The 18,802-nt window shown below is 37.1% G+C and overlaps 1 protein-coding gene and 1 long non-coding RNA gene across 2 annotated transcripts in view; one reads left to right on the top strand and one right to left on the bottom strand.

Moving 5' to 3' along the window:
- ADAMTSL1 (ADAMTS like 1) overlaps window positions 1-18,361 on the bottom strand; it is a 100,425-nt gene extending 82,064 nt beyond the window's left edge. Inside the window, exons 1-3 of the mRNA XM_068667296.1 lie at window positions 18,334-18,361; window positions 15,283-15,367; window positions 4,531-4,832 (exon numbers count right to left, since the gene is read on the bottom strand). Coding sequence (XP_068523397.1) covers window positions 4,531-4,832; window positions 15,283-15,367; window positions 18,334-18,361 — 415 coding nt within the window. The remainder of the gene's footprint in view (window positions 1-4,530; window positions 4,833-15,282; window positions 15,368-18,333) is intronic.
- Window positions 4,847-6,091, top strand: LOC137847894 (uncharacterized). The gene is made up of 2 exons (XR_011091115.1): window positions 4,847-5,110; window positions 5,845-6,091. It is a non-coding gene; the product is annotated as an uncharacterized lncRNA (long non-coding RNA).
- Window positions 18,362-18,802: the final 441 nt, after the last annotated feature.

Below are 18,802 nucleotides of genomic sequence, written 5' to 3'. Positions count from 1 at the left end.
CTTTTCTCTCCTCTGTTGGGAACAAGCCTTCAACTGTAACTCTTGTAATTTTCCTGTAACAGTCACATATTGCCTACTGTACCTTATGTATCTGGTTTCACAGCTGACAGGTAGATGGTCTAATCAAAACTCTGAATAGGATGCTGGGCTTGTCCTTGCTCTCATTCCCATTATGTGTCTCAACAGCATTGAGAAGTCTGTAGGTTCATTCACTACTTACCTTGCCTGGACAGAAAAATGTACAGTGCTCTCCAGTGATGCCTCCATTCATAGTAAGTGCAGTCATGGTGTTTATTTGTCAGCCAGGCAGGTTAGGTGTAAAGATAGCCATGATGCTATATTTTAAGAAACTAAGATTGCTCTCAGTGCAAAAGTAATAAAAAACAAGGTCAGGTCTCAGCTATTTTTCTATATCTTCAGACTAACACCTGCACTGGAGATGCAAAACTGCCAGGTGTGTCTGAGAACTGGTACAGAAGAGAGGTACCTGTGAGGACTAAGAGAGAAGTTGGAAGACTGGGTGATTAGGCTACAGCTTGGAAAATGCTTGTTGATACCAAATTTGTCATGTGCTCTTACACATACCAGTTACTCTGTCTCAGTTTTCTTGTAAAATAGGCATATCAAGATTTTTTGGACCACATGGCTAGATAATCAAGCATTGCAGCACTACACCTTATAGGAAAGACTACATAGTGAAAGTAGTTTGCCGGATCTACTTCTTCCCTGGGGGCTGTGTGGATAATTATTTGCCTAAATTCCCTAAAAATCACAGTGGTTCAAGCAAAATAGAAGTATGCTCTTTACATTCATCTGAATTTCCTGAGTTGGGAAAAGGTTAGCTGAACTCACAATTGCATCATCTTTTCAAAATCAGCAATTAGTTTTTCCAAAATATTTTACAATCTTTTGAAGATACGGGGGGTGGGGTGGGGAGGGGTGGGGAGGGGGGAAGAGGAGGGGAGGGTGGTGTGTGTGTGGAAGTATGAAGCTCAGACAGCTTCATGAGCAGTGTAACAGAATTGTCAATGCCTTTAGCTATTTCTACCACCAGAACACGTGCCATGAGGCAAAAAATGACATCATTATTACTCTGCAGAACCAATAAACTGCACTTCATCATAGGTTCTGCACTCCTGAAATTATTCGTAGATTCATTCCTCTTATTCTCAGTACAGGCTGAAGAGGTCCACAGAGAAGTGGCATGCTGAACAATTACTATGTTTCTATGTGCTTGTGTAAGCTTATTCAGGACACGCCTATGACCCTATCCCCAAGCATTATCCCTGCTGTACTCAGGTGCTGAAAAGAAGAAAGAAACTTGACAATTTTGGATATTTGGACTTTTTTTCAACATTATAATTACTGAAGACTCTTAAGTCAGCCAACATTGCTATGGGTTTCATTCTTCAGAAGATGGCCATTTTTCAATTTTCAAGCCATTTTTCTGTTCAAATAATCTCCCAAAACACATTTATACATAAGCAATATGCTCTCTGCCCTGTCTTGTTCGGTATATTTCCGAACAAGAATCAATTGTTTTTCTGTTGAGTGTGTTGCAAAACAAAGTATATGGACTCCCCTGGGACAGACTGCTGCTGTCTGCAGAACAGAAGCAGTTCTCTAGCTTGTGGGAAATGGCACTGTATTGAAGTTATTGGTCTCTACTTTGCATTGATCACTTGAGCGGGCTTAATAGCAAGGCCAAACTGATGAACTCAGGGGAAAAGGAACACTAGTTCAGAGGAAGGGAAGTGTTGGAAAGTACTTCTCTTAACTGTGTGGAAAGAAACCACAGAGTTCTGCACATGGACGATTTCATTCTCTTTGATAGGGATAAGGCTAAGCACATCTGTTATGTGTTAGATATTTTTCTTTTCAGATCAGAATTATTTTGTAAACTAGGTCTATTTCCACAGCTTCAATTATTTCTCCTCTCTGAAGTGTGTCACTAATAAGCTGTTGACCAATGATTATCAATTACCACAGTGCTTTTGCATTGCCTGGTTTGGAGCTGACTATCCAATACTGATTGACTGTAAGCTCTTGAATTTGGCCTCTCCTCCTTTTCTCCATCCCAACCCATATAATTTAGCTTTATCAGGGTCATGGAGTCAAGCTCTGAAACTACTGCTCTTCAGCTATACAACTGTCCCCAAATCCCACGGTGTGCTCATTAGGACCACATCAGGAGTTGAACTTCACCCTTGTGGATCCCTTAGAACTTTGATTCTATGATTCTATTACCCATGCTTCCTCCTGTCACCTAAATTATCTCTGACTGTATTTCCAACAATTTTAGTCTATTATACCAGCATTCTACTCTGCTCATTGTCAGTACTATTCAGAAATTCAGAAATTCTTGCAACTTTTTACCTTATAAAGATTCTAACACGACCATTAATCCTGTCTGATGACCTGGGTATTGAAGAAAAAGGCTCCTCCTGAATTTAGCTAGTCTGTTGTGCCTAGATCAGGTAATGACAGAGATTGCTGGCTATAACAGTATGTGCCAATGATTAAAAAAAAATAAAATAAAATAAAAAAATAAAATAAAAAAATAAAAATCTAGATTGCTCTAGCAGCAAACAAATGTGCTCAAAACCACTTTTTTTCAGATTCTCCTTGAATCTTGCATGGAATTCATAAGCATATTGATAGCATCTATCCTTTGTTTTCGATAGGTCAATGAGGCGATTGGTTAAAAGCTATAAATAAACATAGTAACTCTTTATATTCTCAAAAGGTACGGTGATCCCTATCTGTCAGAAGCTCCACAGTATGGAGATCATTAAAAAAAAAAAAGTGTATGAACTTCAAGAAATATGCTTGTCAAGTAAGTGAATTCTAAGCACTACTATGGACAATATTACCAGAACAAAAGCTGTTCTCTTTAAAATTGCTTTCTCTAAAAAAAAAAAAAAAAAAAAAAAAAAAATCATTTTTGAATGGGAAATTGCAATACAAAAGGGTATAAGGGTGGGACATGAATCTAAGCAGTTTAAGTTAACTTTCAAAATTCCATCAAATGAGATTTTCTATGTTTATATCTACCAGAATAGAATAATTGTTACATGATATTTGATGACAGCTCTGGGAAATGCAGCCACTAACAGCAGACTAAATGACTAACTAATTCCTTCTGGTTGCTACTTCTAGGAGGTGAAAGGTTACTTCTGCATCTATCCAATTTCTTCTCTTGAGATTCCAAAACCAATGAAATTAGTTTGACCTGTCTTGCGCGTATGGCTGCAAAAGTATCTGACTTAGCATCTGCTAATCTGCAAAATTTAGAGCTGACATCAGACAAAAAGAAATCTTGGCTAAAGGATTTTGCTGACAATTGAAAGATTATAAAGCAAAATGTCTTTGTCATTTCAGTCTATGTTGGAAAAATATGCACATAATCACTGTATTTAGAGAAATGACTTCAACAGGACATTTCTCGAAGATATTCAGGTTTCAGTATTCACAGCGCAAATGCGACAAATCATTAGTGCTCACTAGTAGACTCAATATGTGGCAGATACTCCTGTAAAGTCAGTGTTCATCATCACTTAGTATACGTTTGTGTCGGATTTTTTATGTAGGAATCAGAGCAATAGGGACAATGATACAACAACTCTTTGTGAACTGCTCTAAACACTGACTACCAGCAGCAAGATAAAAGTAAGTGTAGGAATCCCTTGCATTATTTTTCATTAATTTTTAAGCTTGTAACTGATGACTGGTAAATCTGTGCAGATCAAACTATTAAGCATTCATGAGCCATTGAGTGGTTTCCAGTTCTACAGTATTCATTCTGTATTTAGGTATATAAGTAGCCTGAAACTTCTCACGTAAAAAGGGGGCAGTTAAAAAAAATCTAGATTTAATTTTAAAATAATGGAGAAAGCTAAATTTTTAGAACTAGCAAGACAAAATGATGGGAAAAATGAATATCAGGGAACTGTATGTTAGTATTCCCTAACGTGGATCCTGTGACCTTGATTAACTCTGAGAAGCTTCAAGTGTCAAGTCTGCTAGCTTCAGGCAATTACACCATTAGTACTTTTTTACCATATGTTTTCTTAGCAGTGAGATCAGTGCTAGTGGCACTTAGTGGTAGGAGTTACGGAACCAGCTGAGCCCTTAGAATATCAATAATCAAATGCATCTGCTATGGGAGGACCATTTGTTTCCACATGTCTATGTGGAAACTGCACAAGTCAAGAGATAAAAACTAAAAGGACACATGATTATTGCCTGTATCAAAAGATCACTTCAGTAACTTTTGTGTTAGTGCACTCTGAATGATCTGCAGATACATGAAAACAGTAATACATGATACATTGATCATTCTTGGTGACAGCCAGAGCATGGAACCTCAAAGTCCTGTGTAAAACATGTCATGCACTTGGGAGTTTTACAGTTTTCATCCAAGTCTTTTCAAATAGATATATCAAAGGAACAAGCCCATGGGTGTTCTCACTGAAAAGCATGCACTTAAGGAGAGAAAGCACGTGCAACACAGAAACATTTTGCACTTACCTCCTCCACAGGACTCTGAGCACTCAGTAAAACCCTCGTATTCCCAGTCATAGAGTTCGTCAAATTCCTGTAAGCTGCCATAGAGCAGGTCGGTTTCCTCTGGAGTATATTCAGTTGCCTCTCCACTGCAAGGGCCACTGTAACAGGCTCTCTGAGACACAGGTTTTGGACCTTCACATTCATCAATGGGCAAGTCAGCAACAGACTGAGAGAAAGACAGGAGCACTTGACATTTCACAAGTCGCACCTGGCTGCCCACTCCACAGGTGACACTACAGGAAGACCAAGCCTCAGGAATAAACCTGTGAGGGAAAGAGTGAGCATAAGGTGAGCAATGTCCATAAACAACCAGGCAAGCAAAAGTAGCATAGGCCTGTCCAAGCCAAAGTCTGTTTAATGAAAAATAAATGCTTCAACTTATCATGCTATTAGGAAATACACATAAAAACCATGATGTAGGAGTTGAGCTGGCAACTCACCAGCAACAGTAGAAAGGCTCTCAAGAACTTTTGGAATATCTCATCTCCAGAAAGGAAGACAAATGCTGAGAATACCTATGCTTATCCTAAAAGCTGGCAAGGTAAGGAATCCTGGGAACTCCTGATATGCATCACAATCCCACTAACTATTTTTTTTTTTTCTAGGATTTAACCTAACGCACCTTTGCCTTAGGTGATAACACAGCTCTGTCATTAAAACTTACTAAATAGGCTGTTATATACTAGGTACAGTGTTCCGAGGAAAATAATGTCAACCATTGAACATGTGCTGCAGAAACTGCCTTTAAGACGTAATTCAAAGCCATGAAAAGATAAAAGCCCACTACCTCTTTAGCTTTTTACTATTATTATTATTATTCCTAGTGCATTGCATTTCCCTTCTCATTATTAAAAAGGTGTTCCATTTCTATTCTGGATTTTTTCTGACTGTTACTCTTGTCTCTCTGATTACATACCCCAGAGTTTTGCCTCTGAAAGCCTATATATACTTTAATCAAAACACCTTGCAGCTATCCTTACAATAAGCAAAACGGACTGAATTCTATACTTTTGGTGCCATTTTCCTCAAGAATTGCATTGCCTTCCAGGGCAGAAGACAATACATACATCTGTTTGTTCCACAGAATAGGTCTACCTAAACCTACTGGAAATTCATTTCTTACCTTGAGAATCCTATGAGCAGCCTGATAGAGAGAAAAAGGAAATTTAGTTTTGTGATTATCATCCTTTACAGTTTTTGTACGTACTTTTTAGTGTAATTTTTATTTATTTATTTATTATTATTATTATCTTTAAATCTACTTCCTTTCTCTAGTTGACGAAAGGACCTTCCCTTCACTAAGGAAAAACCTGAATCCAAAACCAAGAGAGGAAGTTGGTGCCCCCACAGCCTGTATGTACCAGAACCCCTCACTGGAATAACTTGGTCTCTTAAAGCAGATACTGTGCATTTCTCTACCCACTTTTTTGTGGGTGCTTATAACATGTTATAACCCTTGTATCCATTGCTAGCACTATACATGGGAAATAATACAATGGAAATAAATGGATTGTATATATTATTGGAACATTTGGAACTGTCCTTTATACTACTCTCAAAACTGCAAGATTTCATTCTGAAGGAAAACCTTTGAGAAACTAACAAAGAAAAATGATTCAATTTCTCTATCCTAAGACATTCTATCTTGTAAATGACAAAGATTGTTTTTTTATCAAAGACTGTTAGGGTCCAGCGGAGGGCCACAAAGATGTTATGGGGCCTGGAGCCTATGAGAAAAGGCTGGGAAACTTAGGTCTGTTCAGTCTTGAGAAGACTAAGGGATCTTATGAATGTTTACAAATGCCTGAAGCATGGGAGACAGAGGAATTTGGCCAACCTCTTTTCAGTGGTTTGTGGGAACATGACAAGGGACAACGGCCACAAAATGAATCACAGGAAGTTCCACGCTAACGTGCAAAAGAACTTCATGGTGAGGGTGATGGAGCACTGGAACAGGCTGCCCAGGGAGGTTGTGGAGTCTTCTTATCTGGAGATATTCAAAGCCTGTCTGGACGCCTACCTGGGCAGCCTGCTGTAGGGAACCTGCTTTGGCAGGACCTGATGATCTCTCAAGGTCCCTTCCAACCCCTATAATTGGTGATCTTGGTGATTTTTCATTTTGAAGGGATTATAGTTTTTAACAGTACAGGTGGGACACTCATCTTATTTTCTCTCTGCTATTATTATAATACTATTTTGAAGCAGAAAATCTGTCACAGAGTAAACAGTCTATGTCAGCCACTGTGATTTAGATACTTTGATAAATTTGAACATAAAACTTCTCGGCATGACAAACTAAGATGTAAAAATCTTAGGTTACACAAAAAGTCATTGTGGATGCCTTCATCAAAAGCCGTATTCCCTGTATTTTTTAACATTCAGAATTGTTGTGTAACTTTGCTTTCTGCAAGGGCTGCTGTACTCCAAACCAAAAGGGATTATATTTTGCCAGACATTAAAATTACTCATTTAGAAAAACAGAGATACTTTACACACTCAGAATATTTACACATGATGTATATCAGCCATACAAACACAAGAACAAAAGAGAAAGGAAACAGAAGTAAGAACATTAATAAAGCATACTGGATTCTTTTTGAAATGATACTTGACCTACAAATGCCACATATTACATTATTTTGCCCTTGTCAGCAACTCATAATGCAAATACTGGAATACCTTTAGGAAATTGTATTTTATTCATCTTTCCAGGCCCAGTTTCTACATTTTAAGTAATACATTTGAAAGGCAACTTTTTTCAAATATACCTGCTAGCTGCTGAAGTACAGAGTGAATTGGTAGAACCAAGAAGTGAAAGCAGGAAAAAAAAAAGGGGGGGGGGGGGAGGGAGGGAGGGAACAAAACAAAACAAAACAAAAAACAGAAAAACAAACATATAAAATCTCCAAACAGGAATTGTCATTAGATACTGAACATTTATGTGATGTGAATGTATAGTATACAGAACCAGTATACACTGGTTCTGAATTTTCCATTATCCTTATTTTAATTACAAAGGAAATTACAAAGGCTTTGAGATATCTTTGTGTGGTCATTAATGATAAATGTTGCCAAATGGTGAGCACAGAACATAAAAAGTATTTGAATAATAAGCAGTCAATTCCATGGGTTTAAAGTTATTTGTTCTGCATATAACATATCTTCCACTGTGCACTATTGTGCTTTACTGTATGCTGAAAACTGTGTCTTTGAAAACTAAAGTGGTGGAGGTTTATTGAGAAGTGGATATTTTAAAAACAGGAAATGATGGGGGTGCTTCAGATGTCATTGTACATTGTTTAATTAAATCCTACTTTAATACCAGTCTCTGTAATAACAGCCATAATGAATAAGACAAACATAATGACTAGTTGCTGTAATGTTACAGTAGTAGTGTCAGCCAAAGCCCAACTGGGCTAATTGCTGTACAAATAAAAACAAAAAGATGACTCTTGCCTCAAACAGATTACTTTGAATATTTTATGGCTCATAGCAAACTTCCCAGTGTTACGCATGTTACTATTACATCAAAAATCATCTTTTATTCCTCTGCACAGCAGAAATAACACTTCTTCCATCACAGAAAAATGCAGCATTGAGTGTATTCTGAGTGCTCTGTTGAATATTTTAAAGAGAAGTCTTTTGCTCCCACTTTAGAGAGAGCAGTACTTGGTGAAGTGAAAGATGGTAGGAGGGAACATCATGACCTTGTTCTGTTATTATTGACCTAACCATGCCTGCTGCTACCCAACTGCGTGAGTGCTGCCTACGTTGTTGCACCAAGCTGTGCTATGGCAGAAGGGCACCTCTGCCTGCCACCCATCTGGGCATCTGTGTAGGCAGCAGTTTTCTCAAGCTTGAAAGCAAACAGATTAGAATGAAAGGTGGAAAACTATTACAGGAGAAATAAAAAAAAAAAAAAAGATTTTAAAATTGATGTCTCTTGTAAACAAATGCCTATGCTTGTTTCCTTGACATGGAGACACTTACGGTGATGGACCAACAACCATTTCCCATTACAGAAACATGCTGGCAAAATAGCAAGGTCTGGGTTTAAACAATGAATTGCATTTTTGGATGTTCTTTTTTGTTTGATAGCTATTAATGTTTCACAATGTGAGCAAAATTGATGTTAGCTGAAAGAAATGGATTGTTGCATGATTTACCATGCGCACAAAAGCCTACAATGGGCCACACAGTGCTCTATGAACAAAGGAAAAGAAATGTAGTGCCACTGACATTAATGGACTTCTACAGGATTCACTCAGGTGTGGTACAGTGCAAGTTTAAGTTCATTGCTTTTGTAGGATGAGATTTATAAATACATTTTAATGTGACAGCAAAACTAATGTATGGGTGTTTGTACATACACCACTTAATACAAATGCATTGATCAACTTTTGAAACAGTGCAGTCCAGCATTCAGGCTGTACACATACAATTTACCTGCAAGCACAAATGAATTTCAGCTGTTCACAGAATTGCAGGCATGTGTGAATACTGGGTAAGTACCAGTTGCCCAGTTCAGTTTTGAAAGGACCGTTTGCATTTGTCAGTATTAAGTATTAACATTTACATTTAAAAGAACTTTTAAAATTATATAGGAGGAATGCACCAAAAAAAAAACCAGCTTCTGTAGACTAACTGAGGCATGGCTAAGGATTGTTGTATATTCCCCTCCATGAAGCAACATATAGGTAACTGAGGAAATCAGAAGTGAATCACAAAAATGGATTCAATGCTCAATAACGGGAGATCTTCCACACACTTCACAGTGGGTTCAGTTCAAGACACATGAGGAAGAAAGATGGTATAGAGACTGATATCATTTATGCTATTTAGATTTTTTTTTCCCTCTGCTACTTAAATGACCTATTGCCCTCAGCTTTTATTACTTAATGTCATTTTTAAAAATACATCATTGGGTAAATCTATTATTTAGGCAAAGGCTGAGATTCTGAGAACTGTACATACAAATAAGTCAGGGTGTTAAAAAACACTGAAACCCATCTCTTAAATCTCCTAAAACCAGATACTACTGGTGAAATAAAGTTATCATTGGCTTGTTTAAAGGCTTAGTAGTCTTCTGTGCCAGAACTAGTAACTGAACTCAGACTTTCAGACTCCTTGTCTTGCACTGAAATGCAAGTCTGTCCTTCTTCAGGAGAGGCCACCTTTCTATGGGATTTAACATGTAGGTAATACCACAGGACACTCACACACACCATTGAGGCTGTTCCAAGAAGTGTAACAGAGGTCATGACCACCTGTCAATAAAATTTCAGGGCTCCATCTGTAAGAGTAATGGCACCAGAGGCACTTGTATAGGTTCAATTACAATTGGAATGATTACAATCTATCCCTCTATAGTTTCTCTTCAGTTTAGTTTGAATATGGTCTTTTCTTTCCACTTTGTGTCAAATCACTCTGTATCATTGGTGATCTCCATAAGTTCACCACTGTCTTAATACCCAGGAAAAGATAGCCGAGTCTGTCATTTACAGATATCAACCAATTATTCTAAGCAGTGTTTATTCTCTACAGGGGTGTCTTGAATAAATAGTAAAAACTCATTAACTAATATTAGGTTGTTGCACTGCTCATCTCTGTCAATGATCATGTGGATAGTTTAATTGTATGTAATTAGATCATAATATGGAGAAGTTTCCCTAAACTTGCTTCTTTGTCTTTGTCATATAACACTGATACGGAGGACAAAAACCAGCATAACATTTTATAGCATCTGTGTGACAACACTACTATTTTGGCAATGCAATAGTAATAATGTACCTAATTCTTGAAGTAAAGCATTTGGAGGCGGTTTTGAATTTACATATTAACCTGTGAATTTGGTATAAACATAACTGTGGAAACTATTTAACAATGAAAACCAGAATGGCACAGATTCCATGTCTCTGGAAATGTATATACGTTCTGAAAAGTTAGAAAGAGATATTGGGTAACTCTGCCACACTGGCCTCTCTGTCCAAATCCAGTTCCCGGAGGGCTCTGCCCCCCCACTGATGCATGTCAGGAATTTCCTTTTGTTTCATACTGAAGTGGCCCCATCACTACGATGGTGCCATCTGGCATCCAGATATTATTGTTTGCCCTCTTTTTTTCCTCTTCTTTTTACAGCTAGTATGAGGGTTATTTATGGCAATATGTTAGAAGCTGGGTATGGTGTTAACATACAAAAACATTTCTCAAGAGTTAGCGACAGAAATCTTTTAAACAACCCCTCCACCACCCATAAAACCAATCTCATTACACACAGAAAAACCCATGCTTTTTAAGTCATGACCGCTGTTCTTTCTGACTGCGCTGTACTGCTGTGCTGGTGTAATCAGCTACACTGCAAGAGGTCAGACAGAAAAAGATACTGTGACTTCTCTCTTTGAGATTTCTCTCTTTGTATTTCTAAGGCTTACTGAATGGTTGCTTCAGAGATGGACAGCAATAGGAGAACAATACATACAATGCCAAAAGACACTAAGGACTTCTCACCTTGCACCTTTGTCTTAGCTAAGATTACAATACTTGATTACTGGTCTATTTCCTATTAGTTCTGTCAAAAATTAAGATTTAACTGACTCTGTGTAGGGATGCAGCAGGTCAAACAACACAAATGTAATCATCTCCTCTAGCCTCCAAGTGGCTGAACTGGTTGTAATTCTTTGAGCAGCAGAACCAATGAAGACCAATTTAACATGGACTTGGATTTAAGGTTGAATGTCTAAGTGGATTCTCTGATTTATCTTGTGGACCAAACTCTGTTAGAAAGTGTTCCTTCACCTGGGGAATTAGCAGGCTGACAGTTTTCTGCCTAACCATCTATTTGAGTGAAACACATGGGAAGCACTACTGCTGAATTTCCTGGTGAATATTAACCAAATTTGACAGAGGGGTAAAGTACTTTGTGATAAATTTATATCTCTGTCAAATTCTGTTAATAGCAGTAAATTCAGACATAACTGAGGGAAGAGGAAGGCAAATGACAGACAGACATATACAGACAAAATTAAACTGTAAGACTTGCTTCCTTTGGAAAATCCTGAAGAAATAAAAAATGGAAGTCGTTAGACGCAGACGGAATAAAAATGCGGCATCTGCTGTCCTAGCAGCACAGTTTAGAGAATGATCACAATTTACAGGTGGAAGGACAGTGCAAAAAATGTATGTAGCTTTATGACTCATAGTTTCCTAACAAAACACTATTCAATAGAAAGTAATTATAATCACAAGACAGCATGAGACCTCAAAATATACAAGAAATTTTGTGGAAATTTTCTGCTTTTATTTTTAAATTTCCAATCAAAAGCAAACTTTGAGGAGGACAAAACAGTTGCTTATAGATGGGAATTGCTTTCTTTGCCTGAAGAATGATAATGAAGAAGAGATGACTGTGTTAGCGGCAAAGAGTGGCCTGCTGGCTACAGAGAATTACCCTGTCTGTAGAGGAGAAGGGGAGCAGTGACTTGATGGCATAAGAAAGCTCAGGAAGAACATTGGATGCTGTGTAGAAGGATGAGTCCTTACTGACATCTACCTATGTTCAGTCATGAAATCATCTACTATTGCATCAGAACAGATGCAAATATCACGTAAATATATCTTGTCTGAAGAGACTTCCAGGACTTCAGCCTCTAGCAGATACACTCAGAACTGCCTTCTTAGCACTTGGCTTATCTTGGCTTTCTCTGGAGGTCTCCTCTTTACAACTTTTCCCACTCCCCTCTATGCTGTCTCTTCTCTTCCCATCATTCTTTCCCTGACAAAGTGAGGAGTAAGGTCTCAGAGAAAGTCTGTCCTCAGCTCAAACCAGGTCCACTCTACTGAATTAGGGCAAGGGGAAGACCTGCTCAGAGAAGGAGAAACACACAATTAAAATTAGCTTTTACAAGCCCTGATGTGTCTTCTGAAAATATTTGCAGCAAAGTAAGACACTACAAAGAAATGGAATGCTTAGGTAGATAAACACTAACAAATAGGTGGTCATGTTCTAATTACTCAAATACACAATTAGAAAAAGAGCTGGCAAAGTTACACAGTCTCACACCAGCTGGCATTTGATCCTGTATCTAAAAAATCTCACAATTTCTGACACTTAGATTAGCATGCAACTACACTCCACGCTGACCATTTATCAGTCAATATGCATGGGTGATAGTCCAATGTGGGTGATAGTCAGCATGGGGAGCCAAGGGATACTACCTTGTGTCTCTCTAGCTACAGAAGTAGAGGCCAAAAGATGCATTATCATGTAATTCACCTTACTTTTCAACATATTGGTGTATTTGCAATTGCTATGTAGTCAAGTGATGCTATAAAACTTGGCAACAAAGCTGATTGCTAACTGTGTCTTGGTGAGCTCTGAAAAAAATTTAATATATATATATATGAGATATATATATATATATTAATGTCACTATATACCTTTAAAAAATCTATTAAACAGGATTTAAATTGAATATGCCTTTAAATCTAGACATTAAATAAAAACACTATTAATAGTGAAGCACTGAAACCTATTTTCTGGGGAAGTTCACCACTCAAGGTCACTGTCAAGAGATTAGATAGTCTGAAACAATGTGCATATGGCTGTTAAGGTTTACAGACAGGGATTGCATGGATGTGCCTTTCAGCACAAGCTTTTTAATTTTTTATTTGGCCTTTCTGGCTCATGCCTTATCACTAGAAATCATTCCAAGCTAAACACAAGACATTGATATCTCCAAGCTTTGGGAAAGTTTGTACAAAAAGTCTGACTTTTCACCCTCTATTTTAGCTATTAGTCAACACGTATAAAAATCTATAGTTGAATTAAATTTAATGTCATATCGATTTCTCATCAGCCTAAAATAAAGACTATTCATGCTTGCAGAGTCGTGCTTTGTAAGGAGAAAGAAATGTACAAAATGTTGCCCCATGGCAGAATGAACTTAGACTAGACAGTGCTCCACTGTATTATTGATATCCCACTGTATCATTGAACTGTTGCGTGAGATGGGGTAAAAAGATAACGAGACCTTTGCAGGTCAGGGCCTTTATTGCAACAGTAAAATTGTAAAGTAAGGAGATGTCATAGATACTATTATAACTATTTAAAATTATTGAACTCCTTCTTTCCTCATTAGAGCACCACAAGTAATACACACATAAGTTTTTCTAGAGTATTGTGTTAAAATGCATATGTTTATTCTATACAAAACCCTTCTTGATATATTTAAAGCTACATACAGTCTCATAAAACACTACTGCACTCTTTTTCTACAGTACTGACAACAGTCTTCAAAAAATTTATCTAAAACTTTGCCACTGTATGAAATTGCTGCAAATTTTTCCAGATATGACCAGTTATCAGCATGATTCCATTTGGTAAAACTCCTGGCAATACATATTTTTATTTACGCCTTCAGAAATTAATTGCAGTTTGCTAAATGCACTTTTAGTTATGTGGTTTACTATAGTGCCGCAAGCCATAAGCACACATTTAGAAATACAGAATTTTCTAGACTTTGTTAGTGAATTAATCAACTTACAAAGTTTATTCTGGAAACAGTATAACGTCTTATTATATTATATGCTATAGCTGCTACTAATATATATATATACACAAATATGAATATGTGCAGTTGTATAAATGTGTGTATATAAATGCATGTGTGTATACATGTATGCATTTATGTACACGAGAGATGGATTACTATATTTATTATTTGGAGGGTGCTTTATGTATATCTCTTACTCTGTTTCAACGTTCCAATTGCACACAAATTCAATTCAGAAAAATTCAATTTGTGCCAAAATTGCAATTCAATTGCTTAATGAATAATATTTATTTGTCCAATACACAGCTGCAGTTGCAACTAAAATACCATGTACTCAGCCATGAGGAACTGATACTGATTAAACTATGAACACAAGTTCCGGTTATAGCACTCATTTTTCATAGTTCCAGGATAAAAAATATGAAACATAATCATAATAGTATTTGTAATTTCTCAGTCTTATTGGTAATGGCTTATTATCTTGTTGGTAATGTCTTATATGATATGCCATTCTTACTGCAGTGTTCTTTTCATTGCTATTTTATTAGGCTAAGGATGATTAATTATTCATAAAGTGCAATAAAACACAATCCTAAAGGAATTTCTGAGAGTTTTTTAGGTCACTTCATTTTTCTAAATTCTCCTGCGCTTCTGCTGTTAATGAAGTGGAATGTATGTGGAAACTACTAGATCCTATTTTCAACAGCACCATGTTGTGAATTTGGTACACCAGTTCAGATTCCTACAATTAGATTTTTTTTTTACTGATATGTTAAAAAGACAGCTATTACCTCTATGTGGAAATATTCTATTCCATTTTTTTTTTATTGTAGGCTTCATTTTTTCTTCAGCACTAACTGTTACTATTTTATGCCCTCCATGTGTTCTGGCTTAAAATACACAAAACAGAAGACAAATGAATAAAAAAAAAAAAAAAAATAGGGACAGAATGAATTAATTCTATATATCCAAGAAAAGAAATGTAGTTTCCACTATTTCAGGCAGCCTAGGGCATGCAAGGGTCCTATGTATACATAGGGCCTCAATGTATACACAAAGGTGACACAACCTTAAGTGTACTAATTTCCACCACATCAGTTCAGTATAAGCTCCAAATCCTCATCTCACAAGGAACTGTTGTGAACAAATTTTTAAGACTTACGATGGTTCTTCAGACACCACTGCTCCTTCTTCCAGCTCTTGAGCCTGTTTGTACCATGGCAACTTTGCTTCCACAGGAAGTTTCTCTACAGAACAAACACAAGCACATCAAAACAGAAACCATGCAGCAATGCTCCTATGTGTGCCTGCCTCTCCTCTCTCACCAAGCCTCATGTATGCCTTCATTCACGTGGAGGCTGAGCACAAGAGAAAGGGGACAAGTGACAGAATTATGGATTTCTTATTATGGAGCTGGATTATAATATATTTCTTATTATGGATATATTTCTTATTATGGACCTGGATTATAAAGCTCATGAGATTAGTTATATGACCAGATAGTTTATTATTGCAGCTAAAAACTCTGTGGCGTTCTAAGGTGAATTAAGTCACATTTCAGAACATGCAACTGGGCTACAAACTAGGCACATTTAAAAGTATTTTTTTGGAATCAGACTTGCAAGTGTAATGACTCTCCACTGAAAGCTGTGAAGGCAAAATGTATAAAATCCTTGTGCTCACTCTTGAATTTAGAACTTCAGAAGACACATTAATCTTATTTCTGATAGATTACAAAAAGGAAGAAAATCCTGATTTGATGAGTGATACCACAAAACCCAGAGAAACTGTAATAAAATGGTCAAGCTATACTTTTCAACTTTATCAGTTCATCAGCTATGTGGGTTTAAAAAACAAGCTTGATACTTTTTCTGTCATTTCTGATGGAAAACAGTGGAGCTGCTTTTTCTCCCCTCCAGGATATGCACACAACATAAAGAGTTTCTCTGTTCTGGAGAGTGCAGGGCCATTCCATTTTTTGAGCCAAATTCCACTCTCATGCAGTGTCAAAGTGGAGCGTTTCAGCTGAAGGCAGTGGAGCTGTTTTAGCTCTACAGGAGTATAAAGAAAGAGCAAATTTGGCACCATAATTTGAAAATGAGTTCTGCATTTTAACAAAAATATTTTGGGCCAGATCAGGATAAAAACATAAATAAAGCAAAACTCAGACCACTGAAGAGAACAAGGTCTACGCTTACTTGCCATTCAGAAGCCACATAAGTCTCTCAAGTTTAGATAATGTGTAGATATTCATTTGCCAATAAGAGCAGATTAATGTCATTCAGAATATTTGAGAATTTTCTGTAACTTTGTTGTAAATAAGAATGACCTTTTTTATATATGCATGTGAAATTTCCAAACTGTTAGATGTACATGTATCATCAAGGACAATAATTTACAACATGATTTCACAGCTACTGCAGCTTTTCTTGGAGCGAGATATTAACTGGGAGGAAAGGGGACAGTAATATAGTTACTGTGCCTGTCTACCAGAAATATCTTGCCAAGTTCTTACTCTAATATATTTATTAGTGCCATTTGAGGGTGAATATTTGCCAGCACAGCTCTTAGTTTAATCCATATTTTACCGCTTTTGTTATCCAAAAAATGTAGGAGATATTTCTATTTATATGCATTGCAGTTTGTTTTATGGATTTTGGAAAGCCAGATCTTGCTTCTACACTATTTTTTTTCCTTGGATCCAAGTGCTTGTAAAAAGCAAAAGGTCTCATGTACAGTTGTATGCTATGTGACTTTTTAAATAAGATTTCATTTTTAGAGGTGTGTATTCAACAGGAGAGACAGGTAAAGTCAATTATAATCCACATTGTAAAATGATTTGGAGGATCAGAAATGTTATATAGTGTGCTTAGATGAAAGGAGAGGAGAGGAGAGGAGAGAGGGAAGGAGAGGAGAGGAGAGGAGAGGAGAGGAGAGGAGAGGAGAGGAGAGGAGAGGAGAGGAGAGGAGAGGAGAGGAGAGGAGAGGAGAGGAGAGGAGAGGAGAGGAGAGGAGAGGAGAGGAGAGGAGAGGAGAGGAGAGGAGAGGAGAGGAGAGGAGAGGAGAGGAGAGGAGAGGAGAGGAGAGGAGAGAGAGGAGAGGAGAGGAGAGGAGAGGAGAGGAGAGGAGAGGAGAGGAGAGGAGAGGAGAAACTGACCAAAACTAAACAACTGTCAGTGCTAAACATTCTCTTAATATTAATGACTGGGAGATGTGGGGAAACAATATTAAGAGCCTGCCTTAACACACCTTGAGGAAAGAAGGAACTTGGACCATCAAGAAAGGAGTGTGCTTTAAAGAAACTTTGTTTTATTTTCACCTGTGGAAGGACTTTTAAAAAAATCCTGTCTCTGCACATAAAAAACAACTTTTCAGTTTCACATTGTAAGAGTCACATTTTGTGGTGTTTGGTTTGGTGATTCAACTTGCACCCAATCTGATAAAAGAGAGAGAAATGGGATGTCCATGAAAAAGATACAACTTGATGAATTCACAGGAATTTTTTCTTTGTTAAGGATTCTTAAATTGAAGAGTGTAATGAGAGGGAAGGAAGGTTCTTTTTGAATGTAAGTGCACAGCACTTCCACACAGTGTTTTGTTTGTTTGTTTTTGTTTTGTGTGTGTGTGTGCTTGTTTTGTTTTGTTTGTTTTGTTTTCTCCTTTTCCCCTTTCCATTTTTCCTTTTGTTAAATTATTTATTAATAATAATTTTCCCTTAAAATTATTTTTCCTTTGATTAAATTATCCTTATCACAACCAATAAGTTTTTCTTTCCTTTTCTTCTTTCTCTTCTCTTCTGAGGAGGGGGAGTGAGAGAGCAGTTGTAGTGGAGTTCAGCTGCCTAGCAAGGTAAAACCACCACAACGGCACAAAGAACAAAGCTGCTAGAGTTTCGATGTTCTTTCCATATAAAGCTGCGTATTGGGTAATTTAGAAGTCATGCCACCCTTTCCTTCACTCACTCTGCAATTACGCTAGTCTCTAGAGCAGGTGGAGAGTTCTCCATCTGCACTCCATCTGCAATGTCTTCACAAAAAGGCACATTCAAGGAGTGATTCTTATTACTATATGGTGAAGACACAATTGCACAAGCACGTGCATGTTCTTCAAACTGCAAATTCAAGTTCCATCAGGATTCGTTTATCTGGGCTGTCTTCTGAGCTGCAGATTGCAAATACAATAACATTCTCTGCTGATTTTTTAAAATCAATACCAAGGGGTCTGATTTCATCAATTATCATGTTCACACTCCTTTACAACCAGCCTAATCATTAGGCACATTTACACAATATTCATTGTTCTTTACCTAGGTATTCCCCAGGATATTGACCACCTTTAGGAATTCGTCATTTGTATGTTAGATTTGCATAAATTCTCCAGAAAGTATCAAGGAATTTCCCTATATTTAATTAACTAATTTAAAACTAGGTTCAGTCAAACATTTGACAGTATACTGAATAAAGCACAAAGAATTTAATTTCTTGCTGTGCAACTGAAAGTGATAAGATAATCTAATGCAGCATCTCCCTGTCCAATATTCATAGTTGCTCAATCACTAGTTATCACTTAGATTAAAAAAAATCTCACTTTATGACAGCTGTTTCTCAGAATCGCTCAGTTCCCCCCCTTTTTTTCTTCTTTTTGACATTATGACTCCTCATTTCTCAGCTTGATGACATATT

This window comes from Anas acuta, chromosome Z, assembly GCF_963932015.1.
Source record: "Anas acuta chromosome Z, bAnaAcu1.1, whole genome shotgun sequence".
Lineage (NCBI taxonomy): Eukaryota > Metazoa > Chordata > Aves > Anseriformes > Anatidae > Anas > Anas acuta.
The sequence above is the reverse complement of the archived record's forward strand: the minus strand, read 5'-3'. Positions and strand labels throughout refer to the sequence as shown.